We start from the raw sequence: 15,601 nt of genomic DNA, 5'->3' as shown, positions 1-15,601 counted from the left end.
CCTCTCAGAGCCTTCACATCCTCATCTAAAAAATTATGACAATTCAACCCACATTGTGAGTGGTTATTACAATCAAATGAAGTATATAAAAGCATGGTCTCAAATAAAAAGTTCTAAAGCGAAAGTTATTATTATCATTGTAGTTGCCCTAAGAATAATTCCACCTCAAGAGGTCTTCTGGCTCCTGTAGATGGAGTGAAGTTCTTCAGGGCCCCAAGGTTACTATCTCCCAGATCTCCAGAACTGAAAGCAAGCTTTCAGCCCAGGGAGGTGGGGCTGTAGGGCTCGAGCAGGTGCCAGGTCTCCAGGCTCCCACTCCCCACCAGCATCTGCCAGGGGCGCTGCACTTCGCAGACCCCGGCACAGAGCCCAGCCCCAGGGTGCAGCAGCTCGACCAAGGGCAGGGCGGTGGAGTGAGGGCACATGCGGGCCCCCAGCTGTGAGCCCCCACTGCGGGGTGATGCCCACCGGTCACCGCCATGCCTTCAACCACCAACACAAGGAGGGAAGATGCTACGTTCCCGTTTAGATTTTAGAAACACGCAATGCACGCGGGAGAAGGTGGTGCTGTCCCCCTTTGGGGGCGGATGAGCCGCCTGTGGGGTGACCGTGCACCCCTGGTGTACATCAGATGATGATGGTGTACCCCTCAGGGTGGTCATGCCCATCTTGGGATGGGCGTGCCCCATTAGGGGTGGACGTGCATGTCTTAGTGTTGACGTGCACCACTTGGGGTGCCCGTGAACCCCCTAGTGTACATCAGAGGATGCTGATGCACCCCTTAGGGGGGACTGCACCCCTTGGGCTACATCAAATGATGATGACGTACCTTTTGGGGTGGGCATGTACCCCTTGGGTGGACGTGCACCTCTTAAGGTAGACCTGCACCCCTTGAAGTGCACGTGCACAGCCTGGTGTACAGCCAGGGAGGGTGCTGTCCCCCTTGGGGGTGCTAGGGTGCCTCGTGCGGTGCCCGTTCACTCCCTGCTGTACATCAGATGATGATGACGTACCTTTTGGGGTGGACGTACACCATTAGGGATGAAATTGCCGCACTTGGGGTGGACATGAACCCTTAGGGTGGACATGCCCCCCTTGGGACAGATGTGCACCTCTTAAGGTAGACCTGCACCTCTTGAAGTGCACGTGCACAGCCTGGTGTACAGCCAAGGAAGGGGCTGTCCCCCATGGGGGGGTGGCCCTGGTGCCCTTTGGTGTACACAGTTGTGTATATGCACTGTGTACACAAAGTTCCTTTGTGAACACATAGTACGTACACAGTTGTATATATATTTTGTGTACCCAAAGTTCCTTTGGGTACACATATTATATACACAGTTTTTTACATAGGTGCTGTCCCCCTTGGGGGGATGGTGCTCTGGCTGATTCAATCAGCCCCTTGGATCGCATGACTCTCATAGAGTAAACCAGCCCCCTAAATCACGTGACTCCCATTAACTCAATCATCTTTCTTAAATCTCCTGACGCCAGGGGGTGGGCTGTCCCCTCCTGGGGTTCAAGCCTCTGAGCCACCTAACAGATTTTCAAGACCCTTTGAGGACAGGCAGAGTCAGGGCCCTACTGTATAGCTGTGCAGGGTGCAGGGCTCACCGCTAGGGGGAGATATTCAGCTCATGCTGTGGATGGTGCCTCTGGAAATACGTAAATATGTAAAACAGCAGCTCTGGCATGAAGTCTTCTTCATCTTTAAACTCTCTGTCCCCGGCAAACAAGAGATATACAGTAAATCTTTGCTGAATCAATCAGGAGTTTTGTTTAGTTTTTTTAAACAAGGTTGTCAGCTCCTTTCTCTCACAAACATTTTGTCCATTCAAGCAGTCTTTGACAAAGCCACAACCCTAATGGGACATTTTAATCTCTCTCTCTCAAAAACAGACATACAGAGCAGAAACTATATGGATATTTAGCGTTCAAGCAAATACTTATTAGATGCCTATCATGTTTCAGGAACTGCTCTATAGGCTCAAGATTAGAGCAAAGGAAAGAATAAGCAAAAATCCCTGGTATTGCAGCTATATTCCAGTGAACATAGAGGATTTAAATAGCAATTTTACAATTAGATTACATATTCATGTATATAAGTATCATACATAACATACAGATATAAACCTTGAAAATTATGTACATATATAAAATGGTAATTTTATATCTACATATGTATGTGAACATATATTGATATATGTGCATACATACATACATATACACACACATAGAAATTTGTATCCATATACAAGTGACCATTAATATTTATGTAGTTAATCATATACTTGGCTAGACAGTAAATGTCACTAAATTCTATTATACAGGCTCCATTTCCAACTATGGTTCACTACAACTAGAAAGTAACAAGGGGATAGCCCAAAACAACTCACCACGTGAAAAGTAAGAGTACTATATATTCTTCTACATCTTTCGATATAGATCAATATATTTCAAGTGTAAAAGAAAAATCAAAACTAAAATTACAGACAGTTAAGAAGTCAACGGCAATGAAAATATATTAGTATCTATGGAAAAGGGGGAAAGCTGTACGCAGAAGAACATCTGTAGACTGAAATGCGTTTACTAGGAAAGGTCAAGACAGAGTGTAAAATTAGGGAGGCCAATTAGAAGGTGACTGCTGCCTTTGGTGTGAGGGGGCAGCTTTCTCCAGCCCGTGCCTGAGGCTGATGAAGGTGGAATGAGATTCTTCCCAAGCTGTGTGGGGTGTGGGAGACGAAGACTCGTGGATTCTGTCCCTTCTTGCCGAGGCTTTCCTTGCTCACGTGAGTCACCGCTTTGCAGCAAAGGCAGCTGCAGTGGCATCTGTCCGCCTGGGGTCCTCTGTCTCAGGTGGCTACTGCTCGCCAGCTAATAGGTGATTATCTGATCTGCCCCTGGTGGGCCCTCCTCTAAATCGAATCCAATAAAGTCCTTATACACGAGTTTACTGGAGTAAAACCTGCTCCCAGTGTGCTCCAACCAACCCCTGGCTCTTTTTGCAGAAGTGCCTTGTCTCAGTGGATGTTTTATTTAAACAAAGAAACCCCAAATCAAAGCCCCCTTAGTTTATAGGAAGAGCTACCCGGGGTAGCAAACAATCACATTTATAACGAATATGTGGATCCGGTTGACTTGCCCGCAGCAATTCCATCAGGAGGTGATTCTAATACCGCAGGCAGGAAGGGCAGTCACAGCGCAGAGCTGCGGAAAGAAGAGAAGAGTCACTGGCCGCTTCCTATTGCCAAGGGCCTTACAGATATTTTCTCGTTGAAGCCTTTCAATCCCCTGCAATAAGTATCACTAACCCAATTTTACAGATGAGGAAAAGACATTCAGAATTTACCTGAGAAAAGACAATCTATTACTGAGGAATAGGGAATTTGTCAGGAAGAATGGAAGGGGCTTGTGGCATTTTGCAATATCTGCTTCAGAGTCAGAGTGAATCCAAGACAAAAGAATTAAGCCAGGCCTTGCCTGTTCCTCCATCCCCGGATTCCCTCAGTGATCACTGCTCTAATTATCAGATTAATGGTGTCAGTGGGTTGGAGACCATCACGCAGTGGATTTACTCCTAGACTGAATCATTTCATAATAAATTATCATAACTTGTTGTGACAGGAGCAGCGAGAATCACTCAATACCAGAATTTAATTTCCCACCCATGCCTAACTAGAGATGCTCATTCTGGAGAGATATTTTACCTGAAACTCTATCCACCCTTTTAAAAAAGTGAAGTGAAAGGATGCTTTATTTTTGCAACTTTAACAAGCACATACACAGAAAGAAGGAAACGCTTTCTTTACTTCTTGGCTGCTAGGGAATAATGGGAAGCATCTGCTCTTTCCTGAATATACACCAGCCTGAGCCCAGCCAGCTGTGGAGATGCACAGGGAGGGGTGGTCTCTCCCTCTAGAACATGTCTCAACAGTACAGAGGGAACGGAGACCTTACGCAACACTTTTTTTTTTTTTGGTGGTGCCACCCACTGCTTGTGGGATCTTAGTTCCCCAACCAGGGATCGAACCGGGGCCCTCGGCCCTGAGAACGTGGAGTCCTAACCCCTGGACCGCCAGGGAAGTCCAGCAACAATTTAAATAAAATGAATACTAACGAAAATCCCTCTTCTTTACGATCTTGATCTCCACCATCCTAAAGCAGTTATTTAAGGAAAGAAAGAGAAGGCAAAAGCCTTAGCAGCAAGATTTCCTTTGGCCCAACTAAAATGTGAATTGAAAGAAACTCTTGGAATCTCTCCTTTTCTCGAGTTTGTGTAATTGAGTTTCCTTGGAATTCACAAAGTTACCGTGTTTAAGTAAATTAAAATTCCTCTTGAATGTCATTTCTTTGTCAACTATAATAAGCTTTTAATTACTTTTTCACAGCCAAAAGCCTCAGTTCTGACACTGTAACCGAGACCCCAAACATTTTTTTCAGAAGTGGGAAACAGGATTCCAAGTAGAGAATCCCACTTTTTGTGTGTTTATTTGTGTTTTTCTGTACACGTGCTACAAGGCCAGGACTAATGGCAGCAGCTCCCGGGCAGGGGTGACCTTCAATACAGATCTTTTAGTGCTTCTTTGCTACTTGCTTTTTGAGGCACTGGAAACTCTTTAATGGCTTGGGGAGACCAAGCCACTCTTCCTTCTCGTGGTGTGCGGCCAAGGATTCATTCTCCTTGTATAAATGGCAGCTGGGAGGGCTTGGGGACGTGACCACGTTAGCCATTCCAGTGAAGCCAAAGCTGATGCCCATGTCATTGGCTCTAACTCTGCTGGGTGCCTGTCTGAGGCAAGGATGCTCCCTGGGGAAAAGGGTTCAAATAGCTACTGGATGATTCAGCCCCACTGAGATAACTCACTTCCTCTTGTTCTTCCTTTCTCCTCAGCTACCCTGCCCAGTCCTCCTGGGTCTCTTTTCTCTGCAAAAGGGAAGGCTGAATCTATAGCCGAGGCCGCCTCAGTCCCCAGCCTGTGGTCCACAGGGATGAATCACAGAATGGCTTTCTACAGGGAGACGTGCTGCCACGTCCACTCTGTGTTCAGGATGATCTTCTCTAGGTGAGCGAAGTAGGATGAAGGGCTTGCCTAGGAAGCCTGGTCCTTACAGGCAGCAGGCCAGAATCAAAATATATTGAACACATACTGAACATTCACTGTGTTTCAGGCACGGGTTCTCTTCTCATCTGAATCTTCACTATCATCCTAGGCGGTAAGTGCTAGTTTTGTCCTCACTTTACAGATGGAACTGAGGTTCAGAGAGGTTAAGTGATTTGCTCAGGGTCACAGAGCTAATCAGTAGCAGAGCTGGCATCTGAGGCCAGGCAATGTCTCCAGCAGCTGCCTTGTTGGAGGAATGAAAATATGAGCACACAGACCTCATCTCTCCTGGCAGTAGCCTAGGTTTCCTGGCCATCACAAACCCAGCCCTTTAGGCCGCCTCCTCCCTGAAATTATAGAACTCACAAGCACTCATAACACCTACTAAATCAGATTTGTGTTTATTTGGCCATGGCAGTCTCTGGGAAGGAAGTTAATGGGACTCGGTGCCTCAGTAGATGTCAAGGACAGGAAGAAATTTCCCTGGGACCCCTCTGCTTCTGTAATGAACACCTGTGGTGGTTTATCGTAAACGCTGGGCAGGTAATTTCAATGCTGCTTGGGTTAGCATGGGAATTGGAATGTCTTTACTATTACAGATGCAAAAAATATCAGGGGACGTATGGGAATGGGGACATCTTCAAAAATCTCATCTACATTGGGGTAATATTGTTTTTACAGTCAAAACAAATCTCTTTCATCATTTAGTCTTAAAATACTCACATATACCCATGATGTAGATATTTGTTAATTGCAGCTCATGGAAAGCCAGAAGAAAAAAAAAAAAAAACAACCCTCTCTGATGTCCTTTTGGGATGAAGAGATTAAAACAATAATAGCAGCTTAGGGACTTCCTGGTGGTCCAGTGGTTAAGACTCCACGCTCCCAATTTAGGGGGTGTGGGTTCAATCCCTAGTCGGGGAACTAAGATCCCACATGCCGTGCGGCACAGCCTAAAATAATAATAATAATAGTAGTAGTAGTAGTAATAATAATAATAATAGCAGCTTCATTTCTCCCTCCTTCTACTCATCTCCCTACCTATCCCCTACTGCAAACTTCCACTAAGAATTAACTGGGAAGGTAAGAATAAAGAAAAGAACTGAGTTTATTAAGTCATTTCTAATCAGAGTTTTCTTCAAATAAACAAGGACAGATGTTAAGCCAGGTGCTTTTTTCCTCAATGCACATTTCGATATATGTTGCCGAGAATTGTCAGTTTCCATGCGGTGGCAAATTTGTACATCTGCTTGAATCATGGACCAGGAAACACTATGTGAAGTACAAAAAGAATTGCCATTCTAATCACTGGAGCCTGGGCAACATCTAGATCTTGAAAGAGCCTGTAACTCACTCTCCTCTGAAGCCAACAGAGTGAAATGAAAAGATGCTTTTGATATTTCAGGGTCACAACTTCTCCTCTATCTACCAAAGATTAATTTTGAAGGTTCTTGTTTATTTGAAGCATCATGAAAGATCTTAGGTTCTAATACCTTTAAGTGGTTCCCTGGGGGGAGAAAAATCTCATTGTTTTGCACAGTCAGCATGGAGCCAAAGATGGCACCTGTCTGGGTAAACTGCAATAAAATGCAAGCAATCAAGTACGAGGAGTCTAATGCCAAGAGATGTTGGGATGTGTGTGGATTTGAAAATGAAAATATTATTGTGGCATCAGTAGCTTCTCACAACATGTAGACTACATCACTATCCATAGTCTTTCAAAGCTTTCAGTCTAGCTTACAAATCTTCCAGTCAATTTAAATAGCATTTATTAAAAGCTAAGTGTCATGAAATGGAGTTTGGGGGTGGGGAGAACTGGAAAGATTTCATGGCATTAGTGGTTCTCAGATTTGTGGTTTATAGGAAAAATGCAGTTAGCAGAGTTGCTAACTCTTTCTCTTGCCGAACAAGATATCATTGCTATCATTTTAGAAATGATAGGGCATTGATGAATGAGAGCAACAGTGAAATGCATCAAGGGCATAATCTGCGATGGGAGACTGGCTTCAGCTATACAAAACCCCTTCCTCATCCTGAACTTCTCATTCTGCTCCAAACTAGAGATATCTTCCTTCTCCCTGGGTCCTCGGGCCAGAGTTTGCAAAACTCTGGACGGATGATCTTTCAGAGTCTCTGCAGGTCTCTAAGCCTGTGATCAGAAGACCTGTCTTTGCCCTCAAAGCGAAACAGAAAGACTAGATTCACAGATGAGAAATGGCTGGAGAACAGTTTCAAGGCAACAGGGATGCCAGCGAGTGGCAGGTGACACAGATGAAACCCTTAGAATCGCGGTGTATTTAATTGCGGGCCCTTGAGGGAGGCTTTGGGGCAAAGGTGAAACTGAGTCAGGGCTTTTCAGGAATAGTATTTTCTTCTAATGAAAACGGGAGCAGCCCCCTTGGATTGGGCTTCTGGGAGTGGACCAGGCGAGCCCAGCTGTGAGAAAGGGCCATAGCACCCTCAGGAAGGAGCAGGCCAGATCTGGGGTGATCCAATATATTCCGATATATTCACTTACCTGGCCTTTGGTCTATTTCTATCCACCCTCTCAGCCCTCCACGTCAAAAGTTTTATCCCATCTTTGCTTTCACGTGCAATCCTCTGCTCTCTCTATGGCAGAAAATTGTCCGTGTGTAGTTATTTTATCCTTTTAGAGCAATTTTTATTTGACATTTTCCTGGGAAATCGCTAGTGTACCAGTCACGTGGGAGCTGGAAGAACAGGTTGCAGAATGAATGGCAAGCTGAAGAGGTGGTGACAGGAGCACAGAGCTACTCCCTAGAGCCTCCCCAGCCTCTCTGCCCTGGCCTTTCCTCTTTCCAAGCCTCTCCATTTCATGGTGGAATTCAACAGTTATGCCTGTTAACCAACCAAGTATTCACAAGATGCTTTTGTAGCACCACTGCTGGTGCTGAAGGGACTCGGCCCCTCCAGTTCTCCTTAAACTTGAACACTGAGCTAGTATTTGCTTTTGTTTTGTGTCAATAACTGAAATAAATTAGAATTTTATTGTTGGACCACTAAGTCCATTAAATTATAATGGATGTGTGTGTGTGTGTGTGTGTGTGTGTGTGTGTGTGTGCACACACTTTGATCTATGTGGTTATATGTGTGTATGTGGGTGTGTATATGTCATATTAGATACAGAACGTATATATAAGTGCTGTTTGTGCTATGAATTCAGTTTGACTTTAGAAAATGGCTACACTTCTCTGAGCTTCCTTTGTCCCACTCATAAAATAAAGGCGCTGGATTAATATATGAAAACATCTGGCACATGGTAGCCTGTCAGTAAAGGTTAGCTGAATTAATTAATGCATCTAAGGACCCTTCCAGGTTTATAAACCTGTCATCTTAAACCACCTTCCACCTACATTTTTCCTTTGGCGATCAAGTAGTCCCACCTCATTTCTCAGCTGAGGAAATGGGCTTGGCGGAGAACATGTCCCACACCAGGGGCAGAGCCGGTGACGGTATGGATGGAGTGCCTTCTACCTGTAGGAGAGCACCAGAGATCGGAGAGTCCTGTCAGGGCATGTGTGTGGTTGGAGGGCGGCCAGGAAGGAAGGGTGATGACACAGAAGGATAAGAAACAGACTCTGCTTATGATTAACATTGGGCGAGCAGAGGAAAATGCAGAAGAGGACGTTTCCAGCCTCAACCTGTTACGTACGAATACTGCTGACCAACAGAAAGTAGGGAATTCGGAGGACGCTGAGCATGGAAGGAGACAGCAAGAGCTGGTTTATAGAATTCACGTACAATTACCAGCGTTAGTATAATAACGAGATTTGTTGCATGCTATTGGGTACAAAGCACCGCACTAACTGCTAACATTTTATTTAAGCCGCACAAGAATCTGTGAAGATTACTGTTATAACAACGCCCATGAAGATGCGAGGAGTTTCGGGAGATTCTTCCCAGCCTGAGGGAACAACGGAAACCAAGGCACGAATGTCGAGGTGTTCCCTCTATATTTGGCTGGTGTCCATTGGTTCCCCTATAAGCAATATTGAAATTTTCCAGAAACTTCATCTCTTACGTCCTCCCCCCTCCTCCATTTGTTTGCTTGAAGTATCAATACTATCTCTTCACTCCAGGCTAATACCTTAAAGGGCATCTCAAGACCATAGGGCAGACTGGACATGATAAGGCAAATCAGGATACATTCCACCAATTAAATCTTCGTGACGTTCTAGCTTTTTTTTTTTTAAATAAATTAATTAATTAATTTATTTATTTATGGCTGTGTTGGGTCTTCGTTTCTGTGCGAGGGCTTTCTCTAGTTGCAGCAAGCGGGGGCCACTCTTCATCGCGGTGCGTGGGCCTCTCACTATCGCGGCCTCTCTTGTTGCGGAGCACAGGCTCCAGACGCGCAGGCTCAGTAGTTGTGGCTCACGGGCCCAGTTGCTCCGCGGCATGTGGGATCTTCCAGACCAGGGCTCGAACCCGTGTCCCCTGCATTGGCAGGCGGATTCTCAACCACTGCACCACCAGGGAAGCCCAACGTTCTAGCTTTTAACCTGCCTGCACTTCTTAACCTCTAAGAGCACGGGAGGAAAGCCTCCAAACATGTGATACCTCCCAGAATCACAACCCACAGAGGTCCAGAAATAAACTTGACACAACGGAAGATACACAACAGCCCACGCATAGCCCGCACGTACATTATAGGGCGTTGCATTGAGCACTGGCATTGCATACAGTATGTCCTGAAATTCATGGGGGCCTCAGCTTCCTGGGCACGGGCCATGGGCCATGGGTTTTGCTTTAGATCTGAGAATCCAGGCAATGAGATATTTGATATCATTATGGCATTATTATTATTATTATTATCATCATTTTAGTTGGGATCATTGTATTGAGGACTTTTTAAAAAGGATTCTTTATCTTTTACGGATTCACATGAAAATTATTTGGTGTTGGGAGGACACGGTCGGGGGGAAGGATGGATGAAACAAGATTCAGGCTCTGAATTAGTAACTTTTGAAGCTGGGTGAAGCCTTCGTGGGAGGTTATTATACTTATTTTTCCCACTTCTGTGTGTACGTGAAATTTTCCATAATACATACATTTTTTGTTAAAGACTGGGTCTGACTGAAGGAGAAATCAGAGTGGTCAAGCAATATCCTGCAGAAGCGACTGTGGAAGTAAGAGATTTTTTCCCGGCAAAGACCCAAAAATGCTCTGAGCTCTGTGACAAGTGAAGGGCCTTTGATGCAGGCAGTTCACTAGAAATGAGCCCCTCACACAGCCTGCAAAGCCGGAGATACACATCCAGAGCCTGAGGTACGTCCACGTTTACACATTTATTTGGATTTAGAGAAACAACACATAAAATACTTTGATCATACACAAGTTTATATTTGGTATGAAGAACAGGTTGCCACGTGTTTATAGTTTTTATTGATTTCTGTCTTTAGTAACAGAGTGATGCTGGGAGATGTCAATGTCTTTCAGAAACACTGATTGGGAACAGGACTTTGGCACAGGTAACTAATCAATACACAGCATTTGCACTTAGCATTTGAAAACAGGAGGGCACGTGCGATGATACCCGCCGTTAGGTTCCTGGGTTCCTTGTCCTGCTGCTATATTTACACCCGTGCTTTCTTGGTCCATATTCTGAGGAGTAGCACCTACTCCAAACCTTAGCAGGGACAGTGCCTGCAACGTTGGCTGTTTGTGACCCTCCATATTGGTTTCCTCTGTTCTCGGAGACACTAAAGTAGCATCCTCCTTGCACTTTGTGAAATCCCACAGTTCTCAAAGGAGATTTCTCAGCAGCGAGCGGAGCCGAGGGTATTCCCTGCGAGAGCTGAGGTGGAGGGCACACCGTTTAGCAGAGAGAGGGCGGGCGAGAGAGTTAATGGGCACAGATGCGAATGTGGTTCTCAGAAAGTCAGTACGGCTACCACACAGGAAAAGACACATCAATAATATATTGTACAAGCTTTTACAGCAAAACATGTTGATTTGCAACACTGTAAGTTCAGATCTAAAGTGCACAACCCCCATCTGAGGTGACGAGACAGTACTAGCAGTATAATAAAGGCAACACAGTTACACACACAACTGATTTCCTTTTCTTTCCTCACGTCCTTGAGACAGTTCAGGAAGTCAATACCATTTATGTGTCTCCGACGGAGACATACCACACTTTTTTTTTCAAGTATTTAAAACTAACAAACACAATATTGCTATCTAAATGAAAATGGCCATGTCAATTGTGATTAAAGCTAAAGCCAAACTTTTCTAATATTTGTAAAGAATGGTCCCACATAAAGGCCTTTGGCACTGGGAATTTGGGTAAAGTTCAAAACAATCTCCCTTCCTTCCTTCCTTCCTTCCTTCCTCTGTCCTACCTTCCTTCCTTCCTTCCTTCTGTCCATCCTTCCTTTCTTCCTCCGTCCCTCCCTTCCTCCCTCCTTCCCTCCCTCCCTTTCTCTTGAGTAGATTACAAACTTACTTTAAAGAATATTTATTAAACTACTGGGACTTATCAGGCTTTTATTTACCTCCTTCCTTGGGTTATGGTTGGTAGCATTTCACTGCATAGGATTGAGCAAGGCTCCCAGCAAACTTGGGGAAGAACCTGGAAGGGGCAGGGGGTCGGGGAAACAAGCTCTTGGTAAAAACTATTTTGCTGGAATTTCAAACACAGGCACAAATATTCCTCCTTTAAGTTCTGTCATACCATCAAGTGAAAAAGCAGCCGCTTCTGATAGAGAATCTATAACCCTAGGTAGAAGCATCCTGGAGTAGAGAGGGATCTGTCCAGATCAGGCCACTGGGCTTCACCGTCTCCTCCAAGCAGGATGGCGGGTTTGATAATTAGTGTCTCTGCCTCTGAGATGGGGTCTGTGGCCTGAGGCTCACAATAGGTGGGCAGTTGTGTGCTTATTCTCAATAGCTAATTTCTAGAAAGGAAAGGAATGCTTGGCCATTAGACCCAGCCTAGAATGGGAGCCTTGTTCCTTCATGAAATTCTGGGGCACAGATAAAGCGTTTTCTTCTAATAGTCATAGGGAATCCATTTGCTTCCTAGACAGAGAGGGCTCAAAGCCATGTTCATCTCAAATACCAACGTTTTCATATATAACCTGGGAGAGAGAATGTAGGGGCAAGCTCGGGAAGCTTTCAGGTGGTTGGATCCCGTGGTCATGTTAGAGGCCTTTTCTGTTTGACGAAGGATGGGGTCCTCTTTCCTCCCTCATACACCTATCATCTTCCTGACCACTGCTCTGACTGGGGCATACAGAAAGGATGAAAGTTCCTAAATGTGCATCTGCAGTCTGCATATATAGGTCCACGCTCCTCCACTAGCTCTTTGACTCTGACTGTCTGTGCCCCATAAATATCTATGGGAGTTCTCATTAGCTCATGTCTCTCCATCAGGTTTGCAGGGGCAGAAGGATGCTTTTAAAGTATTATTTTGAATTCTAAGGAGCATATGATCTCTACATAGTCTGGTCACTTTGGGTTTTGATGGGAGACAGATGATAAAAGAAGGTCTGTCTCAAAATCCTAGGTGAGCTCATTTCCTGAGAGAAAAATAACCACTAATGGAGTAGAAATTAATTATTGGGAAGCCCAGTGATGGGGAGCTTAGCAGGAGAGACTTTTGTGGGTCGGAATGGGGAGTGAATGGGAAAGAGCAATGACCCGGGAGGGGAACGGCTCCTTCCTGGGCAGGGACACTGTGGCATCCAGGATGACATCATTATTCTCACACAAGTTTAAACTAAGGCCAAGTTTAATTTTCTGGGCTCGCCACATCTGGAGTGTTTCATTCCTCTGCTCGGGCTGATTAGATTTTATTTTTATTTTCTCTAATAAATCCAAATGACTTAATAAAAGAATACTGTCTGGGAAGATATCTCAAGAACCGGCATCAACCTTCTGTTCTAAACAGGCTGAACTGGAAAGCAGAAGAGAGACGATTACCCTAATTTAGTCTAAGATGAAGCGTGGCTGTCAGGCCTACTGAGCGGGTCTACTAAGGTCCAATGGATGGAAAACTTAAATGGGGAGAGAGTCTTATTGTCGAGCTGACCAATCATTTTAAAGAACTTGCAGTATTCTTTTGTGTCTGTTTTGTAATACAAACTTTAGAGATGTGATAAGTCATAAAATGAACAGAAAGAAGGCATCATACCTTTTAAGAATTCTGTGGGCCGATGTTTCAAAATAACTTTGCTAAGTGTTTTATTGTGCCTCCGTTAAAAGAAAGAGAAAAACAAGTCTGGCTTAGTTTTTAATATCTGCCCCTGCAGTTTGTATAACCCATATAAAATAAAAATCTATATGTTACAAAATAGGATTTCTTTTTAATATATATATTTTCCTTTTGTAAAATTATATGTATTTAAATATATTTGAAATGTTGCTATAGGTAAATTAGAAATTTTTTTTCTAATACTATGAAAGAGGCAAGAGTTTTTTTATTGTCAGCATACATTTTATATTTACTTTATCCTTTTCACTGCACCCCAGAGAACCTTTTATGATTCAGGGGCAATTTGGCACTATTCAACCCTACTACTCTGAAGTGAAAATAAAGTTTGATTTGCACACTATATTAAAAGTAAGGGAAGTATTTGTAACAATTTTAAGCTTTTCCTTGTTGATTAGAACACAGCCTTTTGTCACTAATTATTAGAGAGGTATTCTAAACTTAAGAAAGGATTTTTAAAAGGAGCAATGTTTGTTTGTTTTTGATTTTTAAACTGTACTCTACTTTGACACCACAATATAGAAATAGATTTACTTTGGAACAAACTACAAATACATTTACACAGTGTGTGACAACTTAATTGTCTACCTAGAGAACTGAAACAGCTTAGTGAGCTAGGTTATTATAAGTCTTGTCCAAGGCGTTCTATTTCTTCAATCAGGAAGTCAATGTCTTGGTGAGTTGCTGCGGGGTTTGAGATGACCATGCGGAAGAAATTGACCTTGTCTCCCAAGGGCTGGTAGCTCACCATTGTGGTCCCATACTCCATCATTCTGGCTTTAATCACTGGAGCCACCTGTGGAAGAGACCAGACCACGACGGTAACTGTTTCTCCCAGGGACTCTTCCTTTCATGAAAGAACCCAATACCAAGTAGCATTTGTAGTTTTTAACTGAACAATCAGAACCATATTTGTCATCCCTTGAAGGAATTGCCTCTCACTTTTCTTGGGATCAGAAGGCTGGAGCAGTTTAATACCTTCAAGATCTCGAAGGCGCTAAAAGGAATAATCAGTGGTAGGCTATCATCAGGAGCTTGACACCTTGACTTTCTACTTAGTGTTTTGGGAGACCAGGAAGAATCTGATGTTGGTTCCAAGGTTAAAGAATTTGGCAGTACAACATTTGGGGGACAGGTTTTTTTCTCCCTCATTGGAAGTAAGACATGGTTCACAGACTGGTTACCAAGATGTGAGGCTCACTATCAAGTGATGTGTGAAAATAAGCAGACTTTTGAGATCCTAAAGCTATTTTCTTTCTTGAGACCCTAAAGCTTCCTAGTTTCTTTTTATTCTCCTTTTGCATTAACTCAGTTTATAAGATGTTTTGAAATATATTACCTAATAATCATGAAGAATCAGCTGAGGCAAAAGGCTGCACCCACAAGGATTTAACATTACAGAATCAGATCACAGGCAAGATTTTACCACATTTATGCCAGATGGGTGATTACAGCCCTTGGTCCTCTATTGTGTATGAATTTAAGTTCAAACTCCAGTTCAGCACAAATGCCTTTTGTCACCAGCTCTGAGGACTCATCCAGTGCCCACCCAAATGAATCTGCAGCTCTGACCTACTTATTCAATATCCTACTTATTCAAGACCTACTTATTCAATATCCCTTGGATGTACCACACATAGTTTTACCCCTTCACACTGGTCCTCAGTCTCACCATGTCACACTTGTTCTCTTTGCTTAGAATTCCTTTTCACTTCCAGTTTGTATCCTATGCAGACTCCAAGGCTCCACCACTGTCCTACACCCGCTAGGAAGCCTTTCCTGACTTCTGCAGTCCATTAGCATATTTTCTCTAAGTTGTAAGTACATGATCCTTATCCATAGATGCTGTCTATATTCTATTTCCTATCATCCCCTCAGTTATAAGAAAATACACTTCATCTTTGTACTTCAACTGTAAGCTCCTGGAACGCAGGGACAGTGTCCTTCACTTCTTTTATCAGGACAGCACTGTGTGCACATGGAGGGCTCCCTGAGTCCTTATTGACTGTAAAGAGTGGCATAAAAGGAACAGCTCCAAGGACGAGGCATACATTTTAAATTATGTCCAACTGTATGCAGGATCTGTCCACATATTTCACCACTGGAGTCTGTAAATATAACATTGATCTTTTAGGTTCGTTGCTGCAAATACCTAACCAGGAATGTAGATGTCAGGGAAGCTTTAGACTTATGTTAGATATTCATAGTCAGCAACTCAGTTCAATATGGGAACTGTGCCTTCTATCACAGTTGTATTCATTTTAAA

At 43.8% G+C, this 15,601-nt stretch overlaps 1 protein-coding gene across 3 annotated transcripts in view; it reads right to left on the bottom strand.

Annotated features, from left to right (window-relative positions):
• Positions 1-416: 416 nt before the first annotated feature.
• The window catches only part of GAD2 (glutamate decarboxylase 2), a 78,147-nt gene continuing 62,962 nt past the window's right edge, over positions 417-15,601 (bottom strand). For 2 of the 3 annotated variants that reach the window (XM_082452860.1, XM_082452861.1), the window contains one exon: positions 10,390-14,131. In XM_082452860.1, coding sequence (XP_082308986.1) covers positions 13,958-14,131 — 174 coding nt within the window. In that variant the 3' untranslated portion in view covers positions 10,390-13,957. Of the gene's footprint in view, positions 3,205-10,389; positions 14,132-15,601 lie in introns of those variants that run through there. The other variant, XM_082452862.1, reaches the window with a different exon arrangement.

Source organism: Balaenoptera physalus (assembly GCF_965194825.1).
Source record: "Balaenoptera physalus genome assembly, chromosome: 2".
Taxonomy (NCBI): domain Eukaryota; kingdom Metazoa; phylum Chordata; class Mammalia; order Artiodactyla; family Balaenopteridae; genus Balaenoptera; species Balaenoptera physalus.
This window is presented reverse-complemented; position numbering and strand designations above follow the sequence as displayed.